Raw genomic sequence first — 27222 nt, forward strand, 5'->3', positions numbered from 1 at the left:
ATATCTGAGATAAGGAGCCAGACATGCAACAAACTGGAGAAAAACCTTCCAAACAGAGGAAACAGCAAATGCAAAGATCTTAAGGTGAAAAGGGGCTTGGCTCATTTCTTGGAACAGAAAGAAGGCCAATGAGCCCGGAAGGGGGCGGGTTGTAGAGACAAGGGGCACAAGATAAAGATGCCTTCTTTCTGTGCTTTTGGACAAATTAATCTCTCAAAATCTCTGTAGAATGAGCATAATATTTGTACCTATCTCATAGAGATGTCATGAGTATTAACATAGTGTGCCTGTGAGCTATCAACACAACATCTGGCACATAGTAAGCATTCAGTAGTGTTATTTTAAATTATTTATTTTAAGGGTAGTAATGACCTCAGTTTTTGCGGGACAGGTCCACATTGCTGTACCTCTTCCCAGCACTACTCCTAGGGAGAATTTATTGCTGTTCCAAAAGAATCAGTCACATTCCCCAGACTCCATTTGATCTCATCTTATCCAGTGGCCCTGGATGTTTGAGTTTAAATAGGTATATCTTATATATACATATAAATTGCAAATTTAAGTGAATTAAATTACAAAAAAAATTATTAGGAAATTAAAAGATGCCTTCAAATTTATTAGGAAAAAATCTTATGGATATTGTGTGAATATTCTATTGTTTTTTCTAAATATAACTGGTAATTGCAGTTAGACAATAAACAAGGAAGGTGGATTGAGCAGGGTTAGTCCCTTCTCCCACTCAGCTGCAACTATTCTGGTCAAACTATACCAAGAGTATATCACCTCTGACATCAAGAAGTAAAGAAGAGAGGATGGGGCAAAGAAAAAAAAAAATATATATATATATAGCTCAGTTTGATTCAATTCAATAAATATTTGTAAGCACATACTAGTGTGTTATTTCAACATAACACACCAATATTTTAAACTCCCTTGACTCTTATTTGTCTTCTCTCACCCATCTGGCAAAATTCCAACTTCAGTTGACCCTCCTGTCTGTCTTCAGTATGCCTGCAACAGAACAGTTCTGTTCCTTTTTATATGCACCTCTAAGACTGTATCCCTGTCCATCAGAAAATGTAGCATTTTTATTTTTATTTATGGCTGTGTTTGGGTCTTCGTTTCTGTGCGAGGGCTTTCTCCAGTTGTGGCAAGTGGGGGCCACTCTTCATCGCAGTGGGCGGGCCTCTCAGTATCGCGGCCTCTCTTGTTGCGGAGCACAGGCTCCAGACGCGCAGGCTCAGTAATTGTGGCTCACGGGCCCAGCTGCTCCGCGGCATGTGGGATCTTCCGGGACCAGGGCTTGAACCCGTGTCCCCTGTATTGGCAGGCGGATTCTTAACCACTGCGCCACCAGGGAAGCCCAGAAAATGTAGCTTAATTTGTAATTATACATTCATAAGTGTTCTTAAATGTTTAAATGCAATTAAATGTGTCTTTTCCCCCAGTAGACTCTAAGCTCCAGGAAAACAAGGACTATGACTATTTCTTTCTCATTATTGTATCCCTAGAACATGGATATATATATATACTATTGGATGAATTTGTGAATATGTTAGACCCTATGATAGGTAAGCAGAGATACAAAAAGACTAAGAAATGTCATCAGTTCTCAAGGAACTTAAAATATTGTAGAATAGAGAAGAAGTGAGGTGACAAGCTAGGGTATATCTTAGTTTTGGAAGGAGGGGTCATTAAAAGTGATGTCATAACAAACAGTGATGAGATGTATTTAGATCTTCAAAAAATCATTTTTAAGTATAGTCTCCTAACCTACTAACGTATAATGTAGCATTGATGGGTGTTGTGGTTTTAAAATATGTACACAAATTCTTTGATACTTCCCATTTCAAGAAGTGGAGCCTAATTTCCCTCCCCTGGATCTAGCGACTTGTTCTAGACAAATAGAATAAAGTGGAAGTGACAGTAGACGACCATTGAGCCTAGGTCGTGAAAGGCATTGGGGTTTCCTCCTTACTCTCCCTTGGATCACTCCCTCTGGGGGAAGCCAGTTGTCATGCCAAGAGGACACATCGACAGATCTGTGGAGAGACCCACACGGAAAGGAACAACCAGCAAGGAACTGAGGCCTCCTGCCAACAGCCACGTGAGTGAGCCATTTTCGAAGCAGAGCCTCCAACCCTAGGCAAGCCTTCAGATGACTGAAGCTCTAGTCTTAATTGCAACATCATGAGAGACTGAGTCACGCAACCCAGTTCAGCTGTTCCTGAACTGCTGGCCCACAAAAACTTGAGATAATAAATGTTTGTTGGGCTTCCCTGGTGGCACAGTGGTTGAGAATCTGCCTGCCAATGCAGGGGACACGGGTTCGAGCCCTGCTCTGGGAAGATCCCACATGCGGCGGAGCAGCTAGGCCCGTGAGCCACAACTACTGAGCCTGTGCGTCTGGAGCCTGTGCTCCGCAACAAGAGAGGCCGCGACAGTGAGAGGCCCACGCACCGCAATGAAGAGTGGCCCCCACTCGCCACTAGAGAAAGCCCTCACACAGAAACGAAGACCCAACACAGCCAAAAATAAATAAAATAAATAAATTTAAAAAAAAAAGCATATTGAACAAGTTTAAGAAAAGGAGATAGATTTAAAAAAAAAAATGTTTGTTGTTTTAAGCCACTAAGTTTGTGGTCATTTGTTACATGGTGATGGATAACTAATACAACAGGAACTGATATTTTTCTAGAGAGAATTGGGAAACAGTACCAGATAGGCAAGTAGCAACTACTTTTGCTTACACATCAGCTATAACACTCGACTTTTTAGAAATTTGTCATTCCAGATATCTACCCCCAAATACTTATCAGAATGCACTTAATTGAATGTGTCTATGGCTGAGCAGCAAGATGTTGATGTAGGAATAGAAGTTAGAATTCCTAGCTTCTGGGAAATACTCTTCTTTAATCAAAGTAATACATAAAGTTTTTTTTTTAGTACTACAAGGCTTAGATTGAAAAAGAGGAGTCTACTGCCCCACCCTATTCTATCCCTGAGACCCACTATCCAATTTTTTTTTTATTAATTTTTTTTTAAAATTTTAATGTTTGGCTGCGTTGGGTCTTCGTTGCTGTGCACGGGCTTTCTCTAGTTGTGGTGAGTGGGGGCTACTCTTTGTTGCGGTGAGTGGGGGCTACTCTTTGTTGCGGTGCGCGGGCTTCTCATTGCGGTGGCTTCTCTTGTTGCGGTGCACGGGTTCTAGGTGCGTGGGCTTCAGTAATTGTGGCACACGGGCTCAGTAGTTGTGGCTCGCGGGCTCTAGAGCACAGGCTCAGTAGTTGTGGTGCACGGGCTTAGTTGCTCTGCAGCATGTGGGATCATCCCTGGCCAGGGTTCGAACCCGTGTCCCCTGCATTGGCAGGTGGATTCTTAACCACTGTGCCACCAGGGAAGCCCCTCCAATTCTTTAACTCATTTTTTTTTTTATTTACCTCCACATTTCTAACTAACATGCTTATGCTGCTATTTCTTGTTAGATCAATTTTAGGCTTTATCTTTTGACTTCCTAATAAGAAAGATAAAGATTCAGCACCTTTATATTATTCCAGATTCCCATTTTCCCTACCTCCACCACCCCATATACAATATATACAAGTTTTGGTTAAATCACTTTCCAGCATTTGTCTTATTGTGCGGCTATGCAAGTCAAGCAATATACTATAGTTACATTTGCTTTATTGTAAAGCTGTTTTGAACTTCCTATAATTAAAAGCTGCCTCATTTTAAAAATATGCTTAGCTATTTTTTAAAATCACTTTTTCTTCCCAAATTTACAACACAATTGTAAAATTCCTCTGAATAGTGTTTTTCAGAAAGTCACATCAGGTATTCCTCCAGTCCCAATTTTAACTAGAGACACCCCTACTGGAGGCCTCCATCTTCTTCCTCTAATCTGGGTTCTGTAGGGATGCTGCGTAACTCCCTTCTAGAACTTCCCTAGCTCCTCTCTTGTGTACTATCTTCTCTTTCCTGATACCCAGGTCTCCTCTTTTTTGTTTTACTCCTTTGTTTGGTTGGATCATATCCTTTCCGTGACTTTTCCTAGAAAGGATTTAAAGATGTGCATTATTCTTTGTATCTAACAATATCTTAATTCTACTGTCATACTTGATTAATAGTTTGGCTGGCTATAGAATTCTCAGAATTTTGAAGGCCTTGCTCCATTGTCCTGTAGCTTCCAGTGCTTCTGTAGTGCCCTTCTGATTCTCAATTCTTTGTCAGCAGCCAAGATTTCTTTCTTCTTTTTGAAATTTTTATCTCTGTTAGGGGCATTTTCCATCCACTGACGGGGCATTTAGTATGCCCAGTGAATCTGGATAGCCATCCCTCCATTTTGGCTATTTTCTTGAATTACTTCTAAGATTATTTCCTATGTTTGCATGTCCTCTCTAAGTGGTACTCTTATTAGTCAGACTGTTCTCCTTGAATTAATCCTCTATTTTTTTTTCTATCTCTTCTCATCTGTTTCTGCCTTTTTTTTTTTTTTTCACTATCTAGAAGATTTCATCAGTACTTCTAACAGTGGAAGCTGGAAACAAGGTCTCTATGGAGGAATAGTTAGCAGTTCACTAACTATAAGGAAGAGAGGTGTTGGAAGTGAAGTTGGAGAAATAGATGGGGACCTTGAATGTCGTGCTGAGAATCTTGAATTTAATTATTCAGAAGCATCAGATCAGGAGCATCACAGATTTTAGACAGAAGTGTGATTTACATTTTTGAGAAACCAGGCTAGCAGGGAAGACTGTTTTTTGAGGGGTACAAGCCTAGAAGTTGGGTAATCAGTTAAGGAAATATGGTAATAAATCAGGTGAGCAACAATCAGGGCTGAAACCAGTCCTTGGTCATAAAGATGGAGAGGAGGAAATAAATTGATGACAGAACTGGCAGGACAGAATAGGTTATGGAAGGTGAAAGAGAGGGGGAAACTGAGGATGGTTTTCTGATTTCTAGCTGTCTAGATATGTATGGTAATGTGATCAAACATTTCTGAGACAACCAGATGGCTGTGTCCAATAGGCAGTTGGATTTTGAAGCTCAAGGGAGAGATCTGAACTGGAAAAATAGATTTGGGAGTCATTAGCATAAAGGAAATATTTTAAATCATGAGATTGGGCACGTTTCTCCAGGGGAGAGTATAGATGGATGAGGAAAAGCACTGAAGAAAGGATAGAATACTGGGGAACACTCACATCTTAGAGGAGGGCTCAGGGAAAGCCCATGAAGGAGACAGTTAAATAATATCAGAGAACTATGAGGAGGATCTGGAATGTTCAGTGCATAAGAAATTGAATCAAAGAAAGAAGGAATCTGCTTTGTCAAAATGCAGCAGAGATGTTATGATTTCAATGAAAAATGGCAATTAGATTTGGCAATAAGAAGGTCAGGTAAAGAAGAGTAAGAGAGTGGAGTTGGCAACCAGATTGCACATTGGGCTAAGGTATGAACCCAAAGTTAGGAAGTGAAGTCAGTTACTATTTATAGTTCATTCTTTCAGGAACCTGAGGTAAAGAAGGTGATGACAGAACTTAGGTGGCAGGTCTCCCCAACTCAGATGATCTCAAGCAGCTCAACAGAAAAGTCTAGCAATACAGCATGTGCACACTTACATTCAGTAAATATTACATAGATCTAATCAAATATCAGAACCAGACCTTTAGGTTTTTACTTAGCCTTTCTTCCTCTTGTGTGTCATAATAATCCTTTTCCTTGATCACATTTTTTCCTTAATCATTTCCTTCTAGTCAATTCAACGTCAGAAAATGTTCATGTACTGAGAAGTTTCCCACAGAAATCCCATTTTGAGAAATTGGACTCAAGCCATTTCCTGCTTTGGTCATTAAAAAAATAATAATAGCTGTTATTTGCAGAGTAAACAGAATTCCATCAAGAAATGCTGTGTACATTAAATCTAAGTCATGTTATTGTTATGATCACTAGTATTAGAATAACAAGACGGTGGCCTTGTTCATCTCTAAAAAATTTACTATTGTTTAGCAAAGTTACAATATATGGGAGGCTGTAGTTTCAGAAATCCAAGGTTGAACTATGTACCCTGTGGATGCTCCTTAAATAGTTATTTGATAACTAATCAGTTATTTCATGGCCTTAACATAGGCAAGATGGTGCCAGAGGAGGCAGAGTTGAAGAAATGAACTCACACAAAGGACCAACTCAAAGGGTTCTCAGGGAAATGTCAGTAATATTTATACAATATGTATAAAACTGTATTTTACACATTCTAAAATCACTTACAAATCTAATAGGAAAAATTATAATTTTCAAGACAATAAAGTAAGATCCAGCAATCTCACTTCTGGGTATATACCCGGATATCTGTACTTCCACATCCATCCAGCATTATTCGCAATTGCCAAAGCATAGAAACAACCTAAGTGTCTGTCAGCAGATAAATGGATAATGAAGATGTCGTATACATATACAATAGACTATTATTCAGCATGAGAAAGGAAATCCTGCCATTTGCTACAACATGGATGGGGCTTGAGGGCACTATGCTAAGTGAACGTAAGTCAGACAAGACAAATACTGCATGGCATCACTTATATGTGGAATAATAATTAAAAAAATCAAACTCATAGAAACAGAGAGTAGATAAATGGTTGCCAGGGGCAAGGGGGTCGGGAAAGCAGGGAGAGGTTGGTAAAAGGGTACAGACTTTCAGCTATAAGATGAATAAGTTCTGAGAATCTAGTGTGTAACATGGTGACCATAGTTGATAACACTGTATTGTATCATTGATATTTTCTGAGAGAGTTGAACTTAAATGTTCTCACCAAGGGAGGGGAAAAGGGTAAATATGTAAGATGATAGATGGGTTAACTTGATGGGGAGAATCCTTTCACAATGTATATGTCTGTCAAATCAGTTAGATATACACTTTAAATATCTGACAATTTTATTTCTCAGTTATACTTCAATAAGGCTGGGGAAAAAAAGACAATAAATTTTAAAAAAATTGTCTTATATGTTGATTGTTTCTGATTTTAAGTTTGCTAGAAATTTGTTCTGGGCAAGAATTTGAATCTTATAGACTAGAGCCTTCATCCTGGGAATACTGATGTTTTTAAATTCTCCCAAATTACGGGCTATTGCATCAGAGTGAAATCCAGAGCTGATGATGTTCAGATTGCTTCTTTCTGCAATTTTAGGCTTTATTCATTTAGTTTCCCCCTTTTCATACTGTGTTTCTCATTTTTGATAGCTTAATCTTCAGATATCAATACTGTGGCCATATGGAATATATTCATTCATTTTACAAACGTGTGCAAAGATTTCTGGGAGTCACAGGCATGTTTGAGACATAATTCCTGCTTAAGAAGTTAAAAGAGATTACAATTCAGTGGTAGAAACATAAAGTAGAACTGTCATAAAAGATTACATACTAAATTCCATGGGGTGTCCATCCACATGCAGGGACTGGGTTTTATACGTCTTTATATCTCTAATGTCAAGCTCAATCTGGCAGAGTGTAAGTTCCACCCAGTGGAACTGGGTGAAGAGGAAACCAGGAAGGCTCATGATGAGGGACTGAGTGAGCTGGGTCTGGCCCTAGAAGGATAAGTAGAACCCATACACAGTATAGTGAAAAAGTAATTTTCGGGGTAAAGCGAGAGATTGTATTAATATGCATACATTGCATTTTGTAGATATTAAGATCAGAGCTTCCCCGGCCCACCAGGATGTCAGATGATTGGTGACTTTTTAATTACATGTCAATTCACTTGGCAGTGATGGACAGAGCATAGGGTTTGAGTCTCGCCCCTACCATACCAAGTGATTTTAAATAACGTATATAAATTCTATGCCTATTCTTCTCAGCTAGAAAATAGGAGTATAATATCTATTTGAGGCCTACCATATCCTAGAGTTACGTCAATAAGTGATGGCTTTTTAAGAAAAAACAAAAGCAGAAACAAACAGGAAGAGATTTACCAAAAGAATAAATAGAAATATTTTAACTTTTAATGTAATGTGTAAGATGTTGGAATGTTTTCCAGTTTCACCTTGAAAATTTATCCTTTAAAAAAAAAAAAAAAAAAAGCTGATGGACCAGTCCCACAGCTGGGATCAGAGGACCTGGCTCTCTCACTGCCCAGCTCCCATTCCTAGCTCACATCGCCTCACCTCTCTGGGCCTGTTTCCTCCTATAAAATAAACAGTAATCTCCCCCTCTGTCCACACAGTAGCCACTGGCCACATTTGACTATGAAATGTGGCTAGTTCATAAAAAATACACATCAGATTTCAAAGCTAAAAATAAAAAATGTAAAATATTTTATGAATCATCTACTATTGAGTATATTTTGAAATATTTTGCACATAATGGTTTCAATAAAATCTACTAGTAAAATTAACTTCACCTGTTTCTTTTTGCTCTTTTGATGTGACTACTAGAAAATCTAGATTAGATATGCAGCCCTGGTCTAGATGATCACGAATATCCTTTTCAGCCTTAGCACTCAGCCAGGGCCACTGGGGACACGTAATTCACAGTTTTGATTTCCTCACACTGAGATACGAAAGGATTGGCTGGGAGTGAGCAGGCTGGGGCGGGGCTCTGCCGGAAGACACAGACCCCTCCAGCTTTCGCTCCGGCTCGGCTCTCGGAGCGGGAAGGACCCCGACTCCCACGCGGGGCTGGGGGCAGACAGCCCGCTCCAGTCTCCGGGCCCCGGGCGTTAAAGGGGCCGGAGCCGGGGGCGGGCGCGGCGCACCGGGAGGGGCCGAGCCGGGAAGCGGTTTGGTGCGTCAGCCTCACGCGTGGGGAAGGAAGCGGGCCTCAGACCCCGGCCTGCCAGCGCGGGGTCCCCGGCACGTCCGCAGGCTGCACTGGGAGGTGGCGGCTTCTGAGAGGCGGGAGAGCCGAGGGCGGGCCTGGGAGGCGGCCGGGAGGTGGGGCGCGGCCGGGGGCAGGCCCGCGCGGGCTTTATCTGCGGACTCACGGCCTGCTCCCGATCGCTGGGGATTCCGAGGTGCGGCGCGACGAGCGGCCGGAGCGGCTATGGACCGCCGCTGGGGCTTCCTGATCGGCTTCCTGGGCGCCGTGGGGCTGCTGGGCTCGGGCCACAGCGGGCAGCAGCCCCCGGAGACGGCGGCGCAGAGGTGCTTCTGCCAGGTGAGGGGTGTGCGTGGCGGCGCTGCGGGTCCCGGGACCCCTGCCTCCGCCGTGCGCTCTGTCCCGTGCGCCCGGGCAGGTGGGGCGCTGGGGGTGCGTCTCTGCATCTCCACCCTTCCGGAAGGAGCCCTCTGTGCTTCTGCTCCCTGGCAGTGGCTGAATCCTCTGCAGCTCGCCTGGGTTGGTGTGGACCGGTCCCCCCCCCCACCCCCCAAACAGCCTGAACCGACGTCGGCTCGCCCTCCCGCGCTTCCGATCAGGCGTGGGACGAGAGGTGTGGGTGCACCGCTGTTTCTACCTAGTTGGTTTGTGCATCTTTTTTGGTCTTTCCTGCCCGGGGAAGGTGCGCGCGGGTGCACACACACACACACACACACACACACACACACACACAGTATTTTTATTTTCGCAGAACCTGGGTCTTCCTAACTTCTAATTTGACTTGGAACAGTGTGGACTGTGCCTGTGCTGGATGTCTTCTCCAGCCTTTCTGGCCAGGACAGGCTTTTGCAGGGGGGCTGCCCTCAGATCTCCCTGTCAGGCAGGAGAATGGCTTCGTGTGGCTTTTCTGTGTCTAAGCCTAACTGCCTGGTGTCTTGGGGGCCGCGGTTGCCCTGTGACTACTCGCCCTATGTGTCCTTTGTTTTTCTTGAATGTAGTGGGACTCTTTTACCGTGACATCCATATTGCTGGTCTGAATTGGGAGAACGGTCCTCAGTGCACAAGTTTAATTACAAGCTTATTATGGTTATTTCCTTCTGTTAGTAAGAGATGTGGGTTCCTTGAGAAAAAAATTCAAAGAAAGTTACAGGTTTTTGGTGCCCACAATATCTGATATTTTAATATCATTATTCTTAAAGTCACCTTTTGGTTGGCTTCTGTTGATAAAAATTACATTTATACAAAATTGAGATATGGGTATCCAAATTGTTCCTTTTAAGTAGATGTTACTATTAACTTATCAGAAATAACATTTTATGTGTGTAGGGGGGGTAATACTATTTCACAGAGGAAAGAAGAATTTAAATATTATGAGAAGAGGTGTCATCTCTTTCACTGATTTAAATTCTTGGATTTTATTTTTTGCTGAGTGATTTGGAAGTTGGGGTGAGTGATAGCTGGGAAGGTGTAAGAGAAGTTGAAAGAAAATTGCTGCTTTATAACTAAGAGATTGAAAAGCTCCTTTACCTTCAGTGATTACAAACAGTACACAATCAAGTACTTAAAAGGAAAAAGGGTAATTTTTCTTCTGCTTACAAATACAACATATCACAAAGTTTAAACATTTAAAAATAAGTAAATTAGAAATAAGTGGACTTAAAAATAAGGTATTCAGTGCAGAAAGATGTCCATTGTAACATTTTCAACTACATTCTAGATATTTGGATAATGGAATAAAAGTACATGTTGAACTTTTAAACGTTCACTCCCCTCCCCCATAACCATTTTAGATATCTGATTAAAATTGGGGAGCTTTTAGTTTTTTATATTCATTTACTTTTTCTTCTGATTAGTGTTAGGCTTTTTTTACTCTTTCACAATATTTTCAAGATTAAAATACACAAAAATCTGTTAGACCTCTTTCTTTTCCTTTAAGAACAAGAGTGACTGTTTTTCTTTCCAGAGCCAAATTAAAAAGTAATAAAATGAGTAAAATACAAATTTAAGGGGACATTTAAAATGGGTTAGTTAAATAAACTTAAAAACAGAGACCATCAATTCCAATTCAATAAAGGAAACAAGTATACCTTAGTTCTATTATGTTCAGTAATGGAAGGGATGGGGGAAAGGGGAGGAGAGGAGGGAGGGGACTGTGACCAATAGACATGAAGAGAAAAATGGAGACAAACATCGGCATGCACACCAAAACAGAGGGAGAGACAGATAAAAGAAAAAAATGGAGACAGAAAAGATAAGGGGAGGAACAAATTATTCATTCAAAAAACATTTATAAACACTATGTACATTGATCTGAGAGTTTGGAATACAGAAATAACTATGGCATAATCCCTGCCCTGAAGAGCTTACAGTTCAGCAAATCATGTTCTTTGGGGCTTGGGAAGAGGTATTTTAGGTATTTTAAAAAAATTTAAAAAGTTGGTAAATATTGCTAGAAACTAAATTTAAAACTAAATTTTCACCTGAGATTTGGAAATACAAGTTCAAATCTTGTCTGGTTCTATTTGCAGTTTCCAACTGGCCACAAAGTCCTGTTGACTCTTTTTTTTTGTTTATAGTCATATCCCTTTCTTCCTTCCTGTTGCCTGTGCCTTTTACCACTTCTGCCTTGAGTTACCACACCATCACCCCTCACCACACTGTTGCATGGGTGCCTGGCTTGTTTGTAGGAGTTCTGATTTGAGCCAGAGCAGCATGTGGTTAGTTATTCGACCTTAGAAAGTCACTGAAGTAAAATGTACAAAGCTCTACAAATAATCAGACTAAATTCAGTAAGCATTTATTGAGGCCTACTATGAACAAGTTTTGAGAGATCAAAAAATAAATTAAAAAATTAGTTTAGTCCCAATTCTTGACACTCCAGAGAACGGAGACTGGTAAATAATTGGTGCTCATCAAGTGTTAGGGAAATTATAATACAGGATGTGAACACTACAGGAGCTGAAGTATATTCTTTTTTTTTTTTTTTTTTAGAAATTCACGTTCTTTTATTTATTTATTTATTTATTTATTTATTTATTTATGACTGTGTTGAGTCTTCGTTTCTGTGCGAGGGCTTTCTCTAGTTGCGGCAAGTGGGGACCACTCTTCATCGCGGTGCGCGGGCCTCTCACCATCGCGGCCTCTCTTGTTGCGGAGCACAGGCTCCAGACGCGCAGGCTCAGTAATTGTGGCTCACGGGCTCATTTGCTCCGTGGCATGTGGGATCTTCCCAGACCAGGGCTCGAACCCGTGTCCCCTGCATTGGCAGGCAGATTCTCAACCACTGCGCCACCAGGGAAGCCCCTGAAGTATATTCTTAATTAAAGATGGGTTGACAGCTTCCAATGAATATTTAAACTTAGTCAGTTACTGCAGCCGTCCCCAACCTTTTTGGACCCAGGGACTGGTTTCGTGCAAGACAGTTTTTCCACGGACCGGGGCGGGGTGCGGGGGTGGGAGGATGGCTCAGGCGGTAATGCAGAGCGATGGGGGGCAGCAGATGAAGCTTCACTGGCTGACCCTCCTCTCACCTCCTGCTGTGCGGCCCGGTTCCTAACAGGCCACGGACCGGTAGAGGTCCTCGGCCCCGGGGTTGGGGACCCCTGAGTTATTGCATATGTCTGTTATTGACATCACATCCTATTTAAACCATTTTCACTGTATGTTGTAAGTTCTTTTGAGAACAGTGCTTCAACTTAGTTGCTCAAAATAAGTGATCAATTGTCTGGAACTTATAAATCTTCCTTATATACATTCCCTTCCCCCAATCCCTGTATCATTCTGTTAAACAATGTTAAAAAAATTTTTTTTACACAGAAAATTGGCTTTTTTCCCCCTGTTGGTATACAAGTTTATGAAGTCTAACACATGTACAATTTTGTGTAAAAACCCCATAAATCAGGACTCACCCTTTCTTTAAATCAAAATAGTATTGTAGTAGGTATGGGCTTGAAGTAAATGAAGATTTTTCAGAGTTTATTCCTTTGTGACAATTATTTCCTCGTTATGCACCATTAGACAGAACGAATGTAACAGAACTTTAGTCCCAATTCATGGAATCCCAGGATGCATTTTAAATAAATCACCTCAGAAGAGATATTGAAGCCCAGATACGGAGGCAGTATGGACATCTTTTACATCTTTTTAAAATTAATTAGAAATGAGTTTGTAAACTTCCATACTCAGAATGTTTTATCTCTCTTAATATAGCTAATGCTGGTAACCCTCAGATCCACTTGCTTGAATGCAGTAAATCTCCCTCAGGTTAATGAAAGGGGAGTAGTTCAGGTAATCCATAATAGCTACTTCAAAGGTGGATTATTTTTCCTTTGGAGTGCATTGTAGATACACTCTGCATTCATGTATTTTAGCAGACTTACTTGTCTGGGTGTCTTGTTTAGGTCAATTTAAAAAAAAGAGTTTTTGTTAGTCAGAGTGGCTGGGCCATGGAAGAGACACTTGATAATATGCTAAGTGGTGGGTGGAAATAAGTCCAGGATTAATACTTAGTCAGAGGGATCTTTGAAACAGGTTATACTGGAGAGGTGTCCATTGACTGTGAATGCTTACAACATTCCAGGCTTTTCTGAACAAAGCACGTGGACCAAAATGTATTTAACGTTGGTTGCCATACTTTGGGTCATTTAGCAACAATTTAAAGTTCTAGCAAGACCAAGACTTTAAAGAAGAAATAGCTCATAGCATTCCATGTTCTTAGAATGGTGCCTACTAGCCAGGATAGAATCTTTTGGTGTTTCTATTCTTTCTTTAACAGTTGTCCCAGTCTGCTCTGTCAGTGAATGAATGTTTTTCATGTTCTTTTTTTTCTTTAATGGTCATAAAACTCAATAAAATTTAGCACAACTGCAGTTCTTTGCCAAATAAAGCGCATTTTGAGCACTTTTGAAAGGTATTTCATACAAGTATGAGGAATATATTCTTACAGTGCTTTGGAAAAAAAAAATCTATGGTAGGACTGGAAGTTGTTGGGACACAGGAAGACTATTTAGAAAGTGTTTTTTGTTTTGTCTTTCATTGCAAAGTAAAGGATACCTCTATCCAAAAACTAGAGAACAAGCAGGCCAGTGTATTTTCTTTTCCCTTGCCTTGTGTATTTTGGTATTTGGTCCAAACCAATGAGAGTCAATGGAGAAATAATGGGGCTAACATTTGGTTATCTAGTTGTGTGTTGCACTGGAGCTTCAGATGTAAAGTTTTTGGAGAATTTTAACTGCAAACCTGGCCTTTTGCTTTGGGGAATAGCAAGATCCCTGTCACTGGAAGCATTTAAGCAGCGGTAGGGTAATAGTAATGATCAACATTTACTGGGCATTTACTCTGGGTCGTTTTATCTTGATATCAACTCTTTGAGATGGGAACTACTGTTACTTCTATTTTTGTACTCAGATAGGAAATTGAGGCCTAGAGAAGTTAAAAAGCAGGGGCAATGTCAACAACTAATAAGCAGCAGAGATGGGATTCAACCCTAGAAGGCCTGACTCCAGAGCCTGCCTGCTAGCCATTGTTAATACACTGCCTCCCCTTGAGGGTGTGTGAGGGAGGGGATTGCTGGGTTGCTTGGAAGATAGCAAAAGAAGGCCTTCAAAGGCTTTCCAGCTCTTAAGAGACCAGGACTTTAAACTGGGTGATATTGTGTGTTCGACCTACTTTGGTCCTTATATCTACCACCCTCAACAAGGGCCTTTCCGTTGCTTCCTATTAGTTTGGCCCTCCACAAAACCAAAGCTGATTATCACCTGAAGCCTAGAGCAGCGAGCTTCAAATTTTAGCATTCATCAAGCACTTTGTGTGTATGTTGCAGGGGCGGGGAAGCGGGTGCATTTTTAAAAGATTTGGATTCCTATGGTAGGGCCAGAGTTCTTATTTATTTATTTATCTATTTATCTATTTATGCATGCATGCATGCCGCGTTGGGTCTTCGTTGCTGCACGCGGGCCTTCTCTAGCTGCGGCGAGCGGGAACCACTCCTCGTTCCGGTGCGTGGGCTTCTCATCGCGGTGGCCTCTCCCGTTGTGGAGCGTGGGCTCTAAGCGCACGGGCTTCAGCAGTTGTGGCACGCGGGCTTCAGTAGCTGTCGCGCACGGGCCTAGCTGCTCCGCGGCACGTGGGATCCTCCCTGACCAGGGCTCGAACCCGTGTCCCCTGCACTGGAAGGCGGATTCCCAACCACTGCGCCACCAGGGAAGCCCCAGGGCCAGAGTTCTATTTCACTTTGGGAGATAGTGTAGTGGTTACTTATGCAGCCATAGCATATTTTGAAGTACAACATCAAGCCATTTTTCTTATAGATCAGCACCTGTATTTTGGTCTTAGTTTAGGTAATAGGACTTTGCTTTGTTTCCAAGGTTCTGCCCTGGGTCCATTAACTGGAGTTCTGCCTTACACTTTTCCTGAGACTCTATTCTGGTAACATGCCTGGTTCTCTAATTTCTATAACTGGGCCTGGTATCATACCTGCCGGACTTCCTTCCAGGGATCAGGTTCTGCTGCCTGTTGGCAAGCTTATCTGAACAGTCAGATGGCTTGGATTTCCAGGTATCTTCCTGCCTCTTCTTTGCTGGACTCTTTCCATCCAGTGAAACTCCTTTCACACCCCCCCCCGCCCCCGCCACGCTGTACCTCCTTAGCTGCCCTGTGGCCTGTCATTGTAGTTGGTAATACCTCCTACTCAATTTCTAAGGTAAGGGGCAGAAGATTTTTAAACCTACCATTGTCCTGCCTTCTCTTCCTCTGGGGCCTCTAGGTTATAAGCCACCTGTGCTCTGGAGGCATCTTGCATTTCTTTCTGATTTGGGGCTTCTTCTCATTCCCTTTGTAATTAGGATATAGATCAGTAGAATGTTGGACACAAAAGGTTGTTTGCCTTTGCTGCTTGCTTTCCTTGCTCTGTGAGTGCGTTCCTGCCCCTTGAGTTGGCATGGTCTGGCACTGAGCACCACCATAGGTGACATGGAAGTACATAGTTATAATTAGGCAGTGCGGTGCTGGGCTCCAGTGAATGAGAGTGACAATGGACAGCATTCATTAATTCATTCACCAACCCATTCCACAAATAATTATTGAGCATCTACTGTGTGCTTTCTAGAAGTACAGTGCTCAGTACCGGGAATACAAAAATGAACAAACATGAGTTTGCTCTCAAGGGTCTTAACTCTAGTGGGTGGGAGTGAAATAGATACATTCAATACAGTGAGGTAATTCTTGTGTAAGAGTATGTGGAGTGTCATGGGAACACATAGGAGAGACAGTTAACTGAGCAGGGGGTGAGTGGTACCTGAGGGGCAGCTTTCCAAAAGAGGGGAGGATAGATTTTTACCTTAAAAATGAATTCCTCGGGGGGGGGGGGGGAGAAATGGATTGCCTCAAACCCTTCCTCTTAAGATTTTTGTGTTTTTTTCTTTTGTGATTTAATATCTCTATCTGGCATGTATCTCTTTGGCCTTTGCAGCCTTTGTGCCTATTGTTCTTTGTATAATAATTTGTATCCAAGGGGAGAAACAGTAGCTTATTTTATGTTCTTAGAGGTTTTGCTTTGAAGGCTCAAAAGAAAGAGGTGTGAAAAATCAAATCATCTGGGTTAGAAGCACTTTTGTTTTGTTGGTACCCAAAATTAGGACTCTAAGATTCTTGTGTACTCAGATAATTTTTACAGGAAACAAGGGCACATTTGCACATGAAATGAAAATAGTTATTACAGTGACAAAATATGTAGATCAGATTTCTAGAAACTGAATTCTTTAGTCCAAAACAAATAAGACTAGGCAAATTGGCTAAACAAACAAACAAACAAACAAAAAACTTAGCTCTTGAATATTGCCGTCATCATCCTAAGTATTCTTCTCTCTTAGGTGAAAAATTTCCATTACTGTTTTGTGATGTTCTAAAATTAAAAGATAGTGTAGGATTTTACATATTCCAAAAGGAAAACACCTAAATTCAGTATTTCAATGAAGTATTCTTAATTTGCTTCCTTACCAACAGATTTTTAAATTATTTTTTTATTGTCAATAACTCTCCCTAAAATATAATCCAAAGTGGTTTATAATGTAAATATTCAGACCAAAGTATAAGGATCTCTTTTCTGCAGCATGCTGTATATTACAAAAATAAAAATTTTAGTTTAAAAAAATCATAATATATTTTTTACTTACTTAAAGCACTGCTTAATTAATTCTGTTAGGTGTTTGCCTAGTCCCAAATAAACATCTCAGAATTTTAGCTTCACAACTGTTAACAATGTCTGATTATAATATGATTTCCCATTGCTTCTAATTATAACATGATTTAATAGTTTGATTTAGTAAATACAGTTAAGACATTGGCTTTAAGCATTTGAAGATCAGGATTGGCTTTGTGGTTAATTTGCTATCTCAGTGTTGCTAAGGATAAGTAATTTCTAAGTACCATTTCAAATCTATAAAAACTGTCATGGCCAATATTTGAGGGTTGTTAGATCCTTATAATGAATTATTGTTTCTCTTATAAATTCAATATCACTTCTTTTTATACATTCACCAAGCTTGTCTGTGACCTACACATCCTGTGGGAAACTAAAATAAAGGAAAGACAGAGACAACTGAATTATAAGAATATAGAGTCTCAGAAAAACCAAGGATGGGAATGCCACTGGGCTTCAGGAAAGATGGTGGAAGTGGGAGCAGGCAAACCCTAGGGAATCCAGCTAGCATATGTTCTCCATCTCCTATCTCTGCTTCTCTGTGTCTTTAAAAATCTTTCCTCTCTCTGCCAACTGGCTCACGTGCTCCTCAGTTCATGTGATGGAATATGGTCTGAGTTTACTTGTTTAGTGACAGAGGGAGACATTGCTCCTTCTTAGCCTCAATTCCTGATTCCTGGAGAGGGGACCATGACTTGTTTTGGCTTAGATGCCCACCCCTGGTCAGTCTTGGGGAGCAGGGTTATAGAGTGGCTGCAGGGGACCAACTCTTTGGGGGTATGTGTGTCATTATGAGCTCAGTACACCCACCCTACAAAAGGTATCCACTGCGTTCCTATAGGTATATAGTAAGAACCATAGCATCACTAGATTATGGTCATGTCCCATCTCAGAAAATTATGGGGAGGAGGGAAGCTAGGGGTTGGTTGAGTAAAGGGCTCTTTTATCATAACCATGTGAGGAAAAAACCCTGTTGCGTCTATGACATTTTGATATAATATTCCATTTTCTTTGTAACAGGTTAGTGGTTACTTGGATGATTGTACCTGTGATGTTGAAACCATTGATAAATTTAATAACTACAGGCTTTTCCCAAGACTTCAAAAACTCCTGGAAAGCGACTACTTTAGATATTACAAGGTATTTAAAACAATTCTTTTTTGGTATAGGAACACTTAACATTTAAATGGGTAATTACATTTTCTTAGGAATCACTAAGCTTCAAAATTGTGCTTATTATTTAAGATTGAGCAAGGCTATATTAGGAAAATGCAGTTCACAAGAATGAACCATATGGTTCTAAAACGACCCATTGGATACTTTTAATTTCAGTAACTGAGTTTTGAACACTAGAGTTAGAACCTAGTTGGTTAAATTGAAGTCAGAACAGAAACTATTATATCGTTATCAAAGTCATGAGTTGTTCATAACATTCTAAAACATCAGATTTACTCCAATTAGTTTAAAAAGAGAAATATTTTTGAGAAGAAGCATGACTTTGTTCTGACTTGTATTGTTTTAACAAGTCACTTGTGACATTTTGTCTTGAGATATCTACTGAAAGTGTTTAGAAAACCTCATCATTGGAGTATGTAGTTACAATCTGAGTTCACAATTGTCTGTTAGCTGTTACTTTCATTAAAAGACTGTGAGTTGGGGGAAAAAAAAAAAAAAAGAAGACTGTGAGTTGAGCAGTGATGACATGAGCTACTTTGGCTCCCGGTTGCCATCTGTTCAGAGTCTGTTTAGTAGCAGAGTTTGTCTTTTTAACCAAGTCTACCAATTTATTTATAACAGCTACACACTTATACCACCACTGAAACTTGACAGCTGGTTAGTGGAAGAAATAGAATGATTGTAGCCAATAACATGACCAGGTTATAGTATCATAGTTCCACATCTGTCCATTATAATCTCAAAATTCTTACTTTTATAACTTTTTTCTAATATTATTTTACAGGTAAACCTGAAAAGGCCGTGTCCTTTCTGGAATGAGATCAGCCAGTGTGGAAGAAGGGATTGTGCTGTCAAGCTTTGTCAATCGGTAAGAACAGTGTATATACTTAAGAACTGTCACATGTTTTTTTTGAATAGTTGTGACTTTTGAAAGGGGCCAATATAACTGAAATAATATTTCTATCCTTAGGTTAAATATAATGTTGTTTAAAATTAACATATTAAAAACCTAAACTTACAAATATAAAACCTATTTTGAATTATTCTGTCTTCATAATAATAGAATTTAAATTTTGTGGTTAATATAATCCTTTGATTTATTACTGAGATTAATAGTTCTTTTGGCTTGATATTTGTTTTTCTTCTTATGTCTTACCCGAAGTTATGTTTGTAGTATTAAAAAAAAAATGAAATTAATTGAGGTACAAATACAATCCCTCCCTTTTTTTGTGGATGTATTAATTTTCTTCCTTGGGGAGGGTCTGGACAAAACCACTGGCTTTACTTAGGAATTCTCAGATTGTCTGCCCATAGAGGCTGGACTCTCTGTCAGTCGAAAGGCCAGTTATTTATTCCCTTTATAATGAATCAGAACAATGTTCTTTCACTTCCATTATTAATTGGCCAATGTGAAAAAGAAAAACAATATCCAGTGTTAGTCTGGGAATAAGAAATGAGCACTCTGGTGGCTAAGTCTTTTTGGAGATCAATTCAGCAAATGTATCCAAACAATAAAAAAGGTACATATCCTTTGACCTAGCAATTCTGCTAAGAATTTCACTTACTAAAATAATTAGATAGATGTCCAAAGATGGCCATAAAGCAATACTGAATATTGTAAAGATGTCAGTTTGGCTGAAATCAGTCTATAAATTTGGCATAGTTTATTATATGAAAAAATTAGAAACCGTCTAAATATCTGGTCATAGGAAAAGACTATACATTGACCTAGTTCAGAGCGTAGAAGAGTACACAATAAAGTGATAGTCTCTGTGTAGGTCCTTCCCTTTGGGCAGATGTAATCTATTTCAGGAATGTACTGAATATGCTTAGCATTAGAATAGGACCCTGCAATTTACAGAGCTCTCCCACATACATCATTATCTCTACTCACAACATCACTTTGAGGATAGGCAGATAGGTCCTGTGTTATTAAGTGGCCAACACACAACTAAAAACTAGTACCATTTTCCTCTGAAAGTGGAAAGCGCCTTAAAAAATGGTTGATTCCAAGACTGGAACAAGAAATATATAAGATGAACCTGGAGTATCTTGTCATAACAGAAAACAAAAAGTGCTGTTAAAGATTACTGGGGTAATATAAATAAGACACAGGTGCAGATAAAGACACAGGTCAGATAAAAAAGACACAGGTCAGCACTTAGTGGGTCTTCTAGTGGCCAAAGGTGGGACAATTTGAGCATTAAAAGGAATAATGGCTAAGTGACTATTTTTACATTTCCGTGCTGTAATATAATATGTGTATAATCCATAGCATAACTTGTTGGATTTTTTGTTTGCTTTTAAGAAATAACATAAAGACTGCCTAACTATTCTCAGTTAAAAAATAACCTGTTAACTTCAGTAATTTGTTCTGTGAATTTTTCTTATAAATCGTAGAGCTTTAAAATATTTTTTCAGAAGATAGAATAAATGTCATCTAAAAACATTTAAAAATTTTTTTCAGGATGAAGTTCCTGATGGAATTAAATCTGCAAGCTACAAGGTATGTATGTATACTTATTAATGTGTCTAGTATTGAGCAAAAACTAAAAAAATTAACTTCCCCTGCCAGCTACTACCCCACTTCTCTGCTCCCCTTTGCAGTGAAACCCCTTGAAAGTTATTTGTACTCAGTGGCTGTAATTCTTTTGTTTCTTTTCTTTAACTCTTTATTAAAGAAAACTTGAAAGGTAAAAGTAGAGGGGAAAAAACAAAATAAAACATGTGTACCCATCACGCAGCTTTAGCAGTTACCAATATGTGGTCAATCTTGTTTCATCTGTACCTCACATTCCATTCTCCCAGTTATTTCAAAGCCAATCTGAGATAACTCATTTTGTTTACAAATACTTCATATACATCTCTAAGACAAAAAACACTAAAAAAGCCCCACATCACCAAAGTCAGGGTTCCAATTTCTCTAGTTGTTTCATATGTGCCTTAATAGTTGATTTGAAACAGGATTCAAACATATTCCACACATTGCACTTAGTTGATGTCTCTATGTCTCTCTCTCTCTCTTTTTAAATAAATTAAAAAATTTATAATAGTTTTAGGTTTACAGAAAAATTGTAGAGATAGTACAGATTTTCCGTATACTCCATACCCAGTTTCCTCTATAATTAACATCTTACATTAGTATGGTACATTTGTTACAATTAATGAACCAATTTTGATATGTTATCACTAACTAAAGTCCATAGTTCATTCAGATTTCCTTAGTTTTCTACCTAATGTCCTTTTTCTGTTCCAGGATCCCATCCTGGAAACCACATTATATTTAGTTGTCATGTCTCCTTAGGCTCCTCTTGGCTGTGACAGTTTCTCAGACTTTCCTTGTTTTCGATAAGGTGTTTCAGAGGACTACTGGTCAGGTATTTTGTGGAGTGTCCCTCAATTGGGATTTGTCGGATATTTTTCTCATGATTAGACTGGGGTTATGTATTTTTGGAAAGAAGACCAGAGAGGTTAAAAGAAAAAAAGTGCCATTTCATCACATCCTATATCAAGGGTACATACTATCAACATGACTTATCACTGTTAATATTAACCTTGATCACCTGGCTGAGGTATTTTTTGTCAGGTTTCTCCACTGCAGGTTTATTCTTTTTTTGCCCTTTCCATACTGTATTCTTTGGAAGGAAGTTACTAGGCCCCGCCCACATTTTAGGAGTGCTTCATCTCCTTGAGGATATAAATTGTTTGGAATTCTTCAATGTGAGAGATTTGTTATCTTTTCCCTCCATTTCCTTATTTGTTCAATCATTTCTTTGTCTTGTGGGTATTTATTTTCTATCGTGGATGATAACCTAGTACTCCTTTATTTTGTTGTTCATATCGTTTCAGTTTTCGCAGTTGGGAGCTGTTTCACTTGGCTCCTGTGTCCCTTTGACATACCCCCATCACTGGTTTTTTTCCCTTTTGTTAGCACTTCTTTATTTTCTGGTTCTACTTGAACATTTCCTGCTCTTAAGTCTCTTTTAATCTATATTCATTCCCCACCCCACCGCCCTTTTTTCTTTCTTTGCCACTTATGTGTTGAGGGAAATGAATCAATATCCTATAGAATTTCCCACATTATGTATTTAGTGATTGTATCCCTGTCATGTCATTCAACATATCACTCTCTTCATTTTCTGTAAACTGGTAGTTAAGAATTATAGCTTATCAGAGTCAGATTCCCCTTTAAAATTACTTATTTTCTGCTTTATTGAGGTACAGTTGACTAATAAAATTGTAAGATGTTTATAGTGTACATTGTGATGATTTGATACATGCATACATTTTGAAAGGATTCCTCTCATTTAGTTAATTAACTCATCCGTCATCTCACATATTTATCTTTTTTTTTTTTTGGTGAGATCATTTAAGTTCTACTCTCAGCAAATATAAATGATGCAATACAACAACAATGATACATCAACTGTGGCCACCATGTTACACATTAGATCCTCAGACCTTATTCATCTTATAGCTGAAAGTCTGTACCCTTTTACCAACCTCTCCCTGCTTTCCCCACCTCCTTGCCCCTGGCAACCACTTTTCTACTCTCTGTTTCTGTGAGTTTGACCTTTTTTTTTGTTTCTACATATAAGTGATACCATGCAGTATTTGTCTTTCTCTGTCTGGCTTATTTCATTTAGCACAGTGCCCTCAAGGCCCATCCATGTTGTAGCAAATGGCAGGATTTCCTTCCTTCTCATGGCCGAATAATATTTCATCATATATATATCTCACATCTTCTTTTTACATTCAACCATTGACAGACAGATTGTTTACATATCTTGACTATTGTGAATAATGCTGCAATGAACATGGGAGTGCAGATATCTCTTTGATATCCTGTTTTCATTTCCTTGGGATATATACCCAGAAATGGGATTGCTCGGGCATTTGGTAGTTCCATTTTCAAATTTTTGAGAAACCTCTATACTGTTTTTCATAGTGGTTGCACCAATTTACATTCCCACCAACAGTTCACAATAGTTCCCTTTTCTCTTCATCCCTGCCAGTGCTGGTTATCCCTTGTCTTTTTGGTGATGGCCGTTCTAACAGGTGTGAGGTGATGTCTCATGGTTTTGATTTGCATTTCCCTAATGATTAGTGATGCTGAGCACCTTTTCAGGTACCTCATTTGTATGTCTTCTTTGTAAAAATGTCTTTTCAGTTCCTCTGCCCGGTTTTTAATTGAATTGTTTGATTTTTTGCCATTAAGTTGTGTGAGTTCTTTAATATATTTTGGATATTAACCTCTTACCAACATAACTGATCTGCATATTTTTCTCCCATTCTGTAGGCTGCCCTTTCATTTTGTTATTGGTTTCCTTTGCCGTGCGGAAGGTTTTTAGTTTGATGTACTCCCAATTTGTTTATTTTTGCTTTTGTTGCCTTTGCTTTTGGTGTCAAATCCAAAATACCTTTGCTAAGTCTGGTACCAAGGAGTTTACCCTCTATGTTTTCTTATGGGTTCAGGTCTTAAGTTTAAGCCTTTAATCCATGTTGAGTTGATTTTTGCACATGGGGTGAAAAAGGGGTTAGTTTCATTCTTTTGCATGTGGTGCCCTGTAGTTAGATATTAAGGCTTATCAGATTCAGATTAATTTTTTGATATATATTCATTAGAGTTGCTGTGTACTTACAGTTGCATCACATAATGTCTGGTTTCCTCTTTTTTTTCACGATGTTAAGATTGATCTTTTGGGTCATTATATGTCCATTATAATGTCCCCTACTAGCTTTTTACCTGAAGGTTTTAGCAGCCTTGATGATTATTACCTAATTGCGTTATTTCATTAGGGGTTTGAAAATATTGATATTCTAATTTTATCATTTTTTCTATACTAACTATCCGTTATTATTGTATAAAGACCTTTTCTTGTCAACTCTTTGGATGCCTTGAAATACAGTTTATATAGAACACATAGAATAAATGCTTCATTCTTTTCCTTTGTTTACCAGTTTTCAGAATAATTATGAGTTGATGCCCCAGCACCCTCCAAAGTTGCCCAATAAGGTTTTTATTTTTAAGTATTAATATGAACTTAAGTTTTGACATATTTAATGTATTGGAATCTTCTCTAGTCATTTAGTAATTATTTGTTTCAATGCTTGAGTTCCATCTTTGGCCATGAGAAGCTCCTTCAAGTTAGGAATTGTTGCCTTTTGAGATGATCCTAGTAGTCTTCATAGATTTTTTGCTTTCCATTATGAAAAGATGTCCTAGGCTTAGTTTGTACCTTTCGTGCTTCAGTCTTGGAATTAACCACTTTTCTAAGGAATACTTAGCTCTTTTAGTGAGAAATGGTGTTTAGTGATCATAACCCGAGCCATTGCGGTGCTAATTCTTACTGGGTTGTCATTGTTTCGAGGCCTTTTTGGTGAACAAATTCAATTTTTGATTACAGTGTTTTAAAATACACCCAGAATCTTACAATCTTTATTGCTACTGCTGTATTTCAAGTCATTATCACTTTTTGTCTGGATTATGGCAGTAGCCTCTTAAATGGTCTGCCTACTTCTAACCATGCTCTCTATATTAGTCTGTTCTAAAGACAGCAGCCAGAGTGATTTTTTTTTCAATAAATTTATTTATTTATTTATTTTTGGCTGTGTTGGTTCTTCGTTGCCACCCTTGGGCTTTCTCTAATTGCAGCGAGCGGGGGCTACTCTTCGTTGTGGTGCACGGGCTTCTCATTGCGGCGGCTTCTCTTGTTGAGGAGCACGGGCTCTAGGGTGCGCGGGCTTCAGTAGTTGTGGCTCGTGGGCTCTAGAGCGCAGGCTCAGTAGTTGTGGCACACGGGCTTAGCTGCTCTGCAGCATGTGGGATCTTCCCAGACCAGGGCTCGTACCCTTGTCCCCTGCATTGGCAGGTGGATTCTTAACCACTGTGCCACCAGGGAAGCCCCAGAGTGATTTTTTTTTTTTTAAACAAAGAAATCAGATTGTATCTCTCCTCTGTTTAAAGTGTCCCGTCTCCCTTGCAGTAAAATCCAAAGCCCTTATTTAGTAACAAGAGCAAATAAAGTGACCATATGCCAAGGTTTGCCTGGGACAGAACCAGTTTATGCTTGTTGTTCTGGCATCCTGTCTGATTTATTATTTGTCTTGAGTTTTAAATTTTTTAAATAAAATATTAACAGTTGCATTAAAATAAGTTAGGATAGATTTGGTTGACCAAATGCTTTGTATTTCTAGCTTCCTCTGTTGTCTTCTCTCTTATATAATCTTTCAGATGTATGTACACTAAAGACTTCTTACTTCAACACAAAGATGACCAATAATAACTTGTCCTTCTTCTCCTGACCTTTTCTAGATGTAAAGAAACTAAACCTTTCTTTCAAAGACAACATCCTAGGTGACTACTGATAAAATAATTTCAGTCAGTCACAAATGGCTGGGGACAGCTAACTCCTTACAGTCTTTTTTTTTTTTTTTTTAACATCTTTATTGGAGTATAATTGCTTTACAATGGTGTGTTTCTGCTGTATAACAAAGTGAGTCAGCTATATGTATACATATACCTCCATGTGCCCTCCCTCTTGCGTCTGCCTCCCACCCTCCCTATCCCACCCCTCTAGGTGGTCACAAACCACTGAGCTGATCTCCCTGTGCTATGCACCTGCTTCCCACTAGCTATCTGTTTTACATTTGGTAGTGTATCTCTGTCCATGCCACTCTCTCACTTCATCCCAGCTTACCCTTCCCCCTCCCTGTGTCCTTACAGTCTTGGCAAGTGGGGGGAGAAGCATTGGCCACTGCTGTGCTGCTGGTCTTTTGGAGTTAGCAGCCATTTGTACTGTGGTATGTGTCATACCTGTGATATATCTTAAGCTGCCAAGCTGCCATTTGACTGGTCAGTGAAAAACCTGGGAAATTATAGGTTAGGCTTATGAGAAATATGTATGGGAAACAGAGGATGAGCAATCCTGCATACAGAGAGTAGTCCTTTATAGTGGCTTTATCCTTTATTGCATAGTGCAAATCAACCACTTATTACTATTTAGTACTTTTAAAATTTTACAATGAATCCTTTTGCCTGAAATAACTAAAAGAGGAAAAAGGAAGTACATGTTTAATGAAAAATGAAGTACTGAATTTCCATTTCTTAGAACAGTTGATGATGACATATAACTTGCACAAAGGTCATCGTTTACTATCCATAAGGGCCATGGAAGTATCACTGATCATATGAAAATCCAAACACACAGATCTGCTGGCACAACCTTAGCATCTACTTTGTAAGTTAGTGTTTGTTTTAAGAAGACTGTGTTTAAGACAACAATTTGACACGTGTAGCTGGAGACAGTGCATTTACATATCATTCTGGGATATGTGATTTTTCATTTAGACTAAATAACTGTTCTAAATTAAATTTTTCTGATATTTTATTATGAAAATTTTCATGCATACAGCAAAGTTGAAGGAATTTTCCTGAGACTACTCTTATACTAATCACCTAGATTCTTCCATTAACATTTTCATAAACTCACTTTACCACATATCTGTCCATCTGTCAATCCTTCTAGCCATCCATTAAACCATCTTATTTTTTTGATTCATTTCAAATAAATTGTGAGCATCAGTACACATTACCCTCACTACATGTCATTAACTAGATATATACATAACTGGAAGTATATCATTAAGTAGAGTCCAATATTGCTTACGTGTATGTTTCATAAAATTAATATACAATGAAGTGCACAAGTCTTAAGTGTGCATTTGTTAAATGCATACACCTGTGTAACTTAGGCTTCTGTTTCAATATAGAACGTTACTGTTACCCTAGAAAGTTGCTTCATACTCTGTCCCAGTCAATCCATACTCCTTCCCTAGAGGAAACCACTGTTCTGTACTTTTTCCACCTTAGATCTAAACTAATTTTGCTCATGTTTGATTCTGCATTTTCTTATTCATACACAGAGTGAAATCATAGCTATTAATGTTTTGGCTCCAGTGCAGAGCTTTGCACATTATTAGATGATGCCATTATCAGCTGTTTCCATAGAAAATCATTTAATTCCAAAAATTGTTTGATTTT

General features: G+C 39.2%; 1 protein-coding gene across 4 annotated transcripts in view; it reads left to right on the forward strand.

Annotated features, from left to right (window-relative positions):
* Positions 1 to 6167: 6167 nt before the first annotated feature.
* ERO1A (endoplasmic reticulum oxidoreductase 1 alpha) overlaps positions 6168 to 27222 on the forward strand; it is a 46376-nt gene continuing 25321 nt past the window's right edge. For 2 of the 4 annotated variants that reach the window (XM_082384843.1, XM_082384844.1), the window contains exons 1-4: positions 6168 to 9145; positions 18024 to 18143; positions 18964 to 19047; positions 20647 to 20685. In XM_082384843.1, coding sequence (XP_082240969.1) covers positions 9032 to 9145; positions 18024 to 18143; positions 18964 to 19047; positions 20647 to 20685 — 357 coding nt within the window. In that variant the 5' untranslated portion in view covers positions 6168 to 9031. The remainder of the gene's footprint in view (positions 9146 to 18023; positions 18144 to 18963; positions 19048 to 20646; positions 20686 to 27222) is intronic. The other 2 variants (XM_082384845.1, XM_082384846.1) reach the window with 2 other exon arrangements.

Source organism: Balaenoptera borealis (assembly GCF_965194805.1).
Source record: "Balaenoptera borealis genome assembly, chromosome: 3".
Lineage (NCBI taxonomy): Eukaryota > Metazoa > Chordata > Mammalia > Artiodactyla > Balaenopteridae > Balaenoptera > Balaenoptera borealis.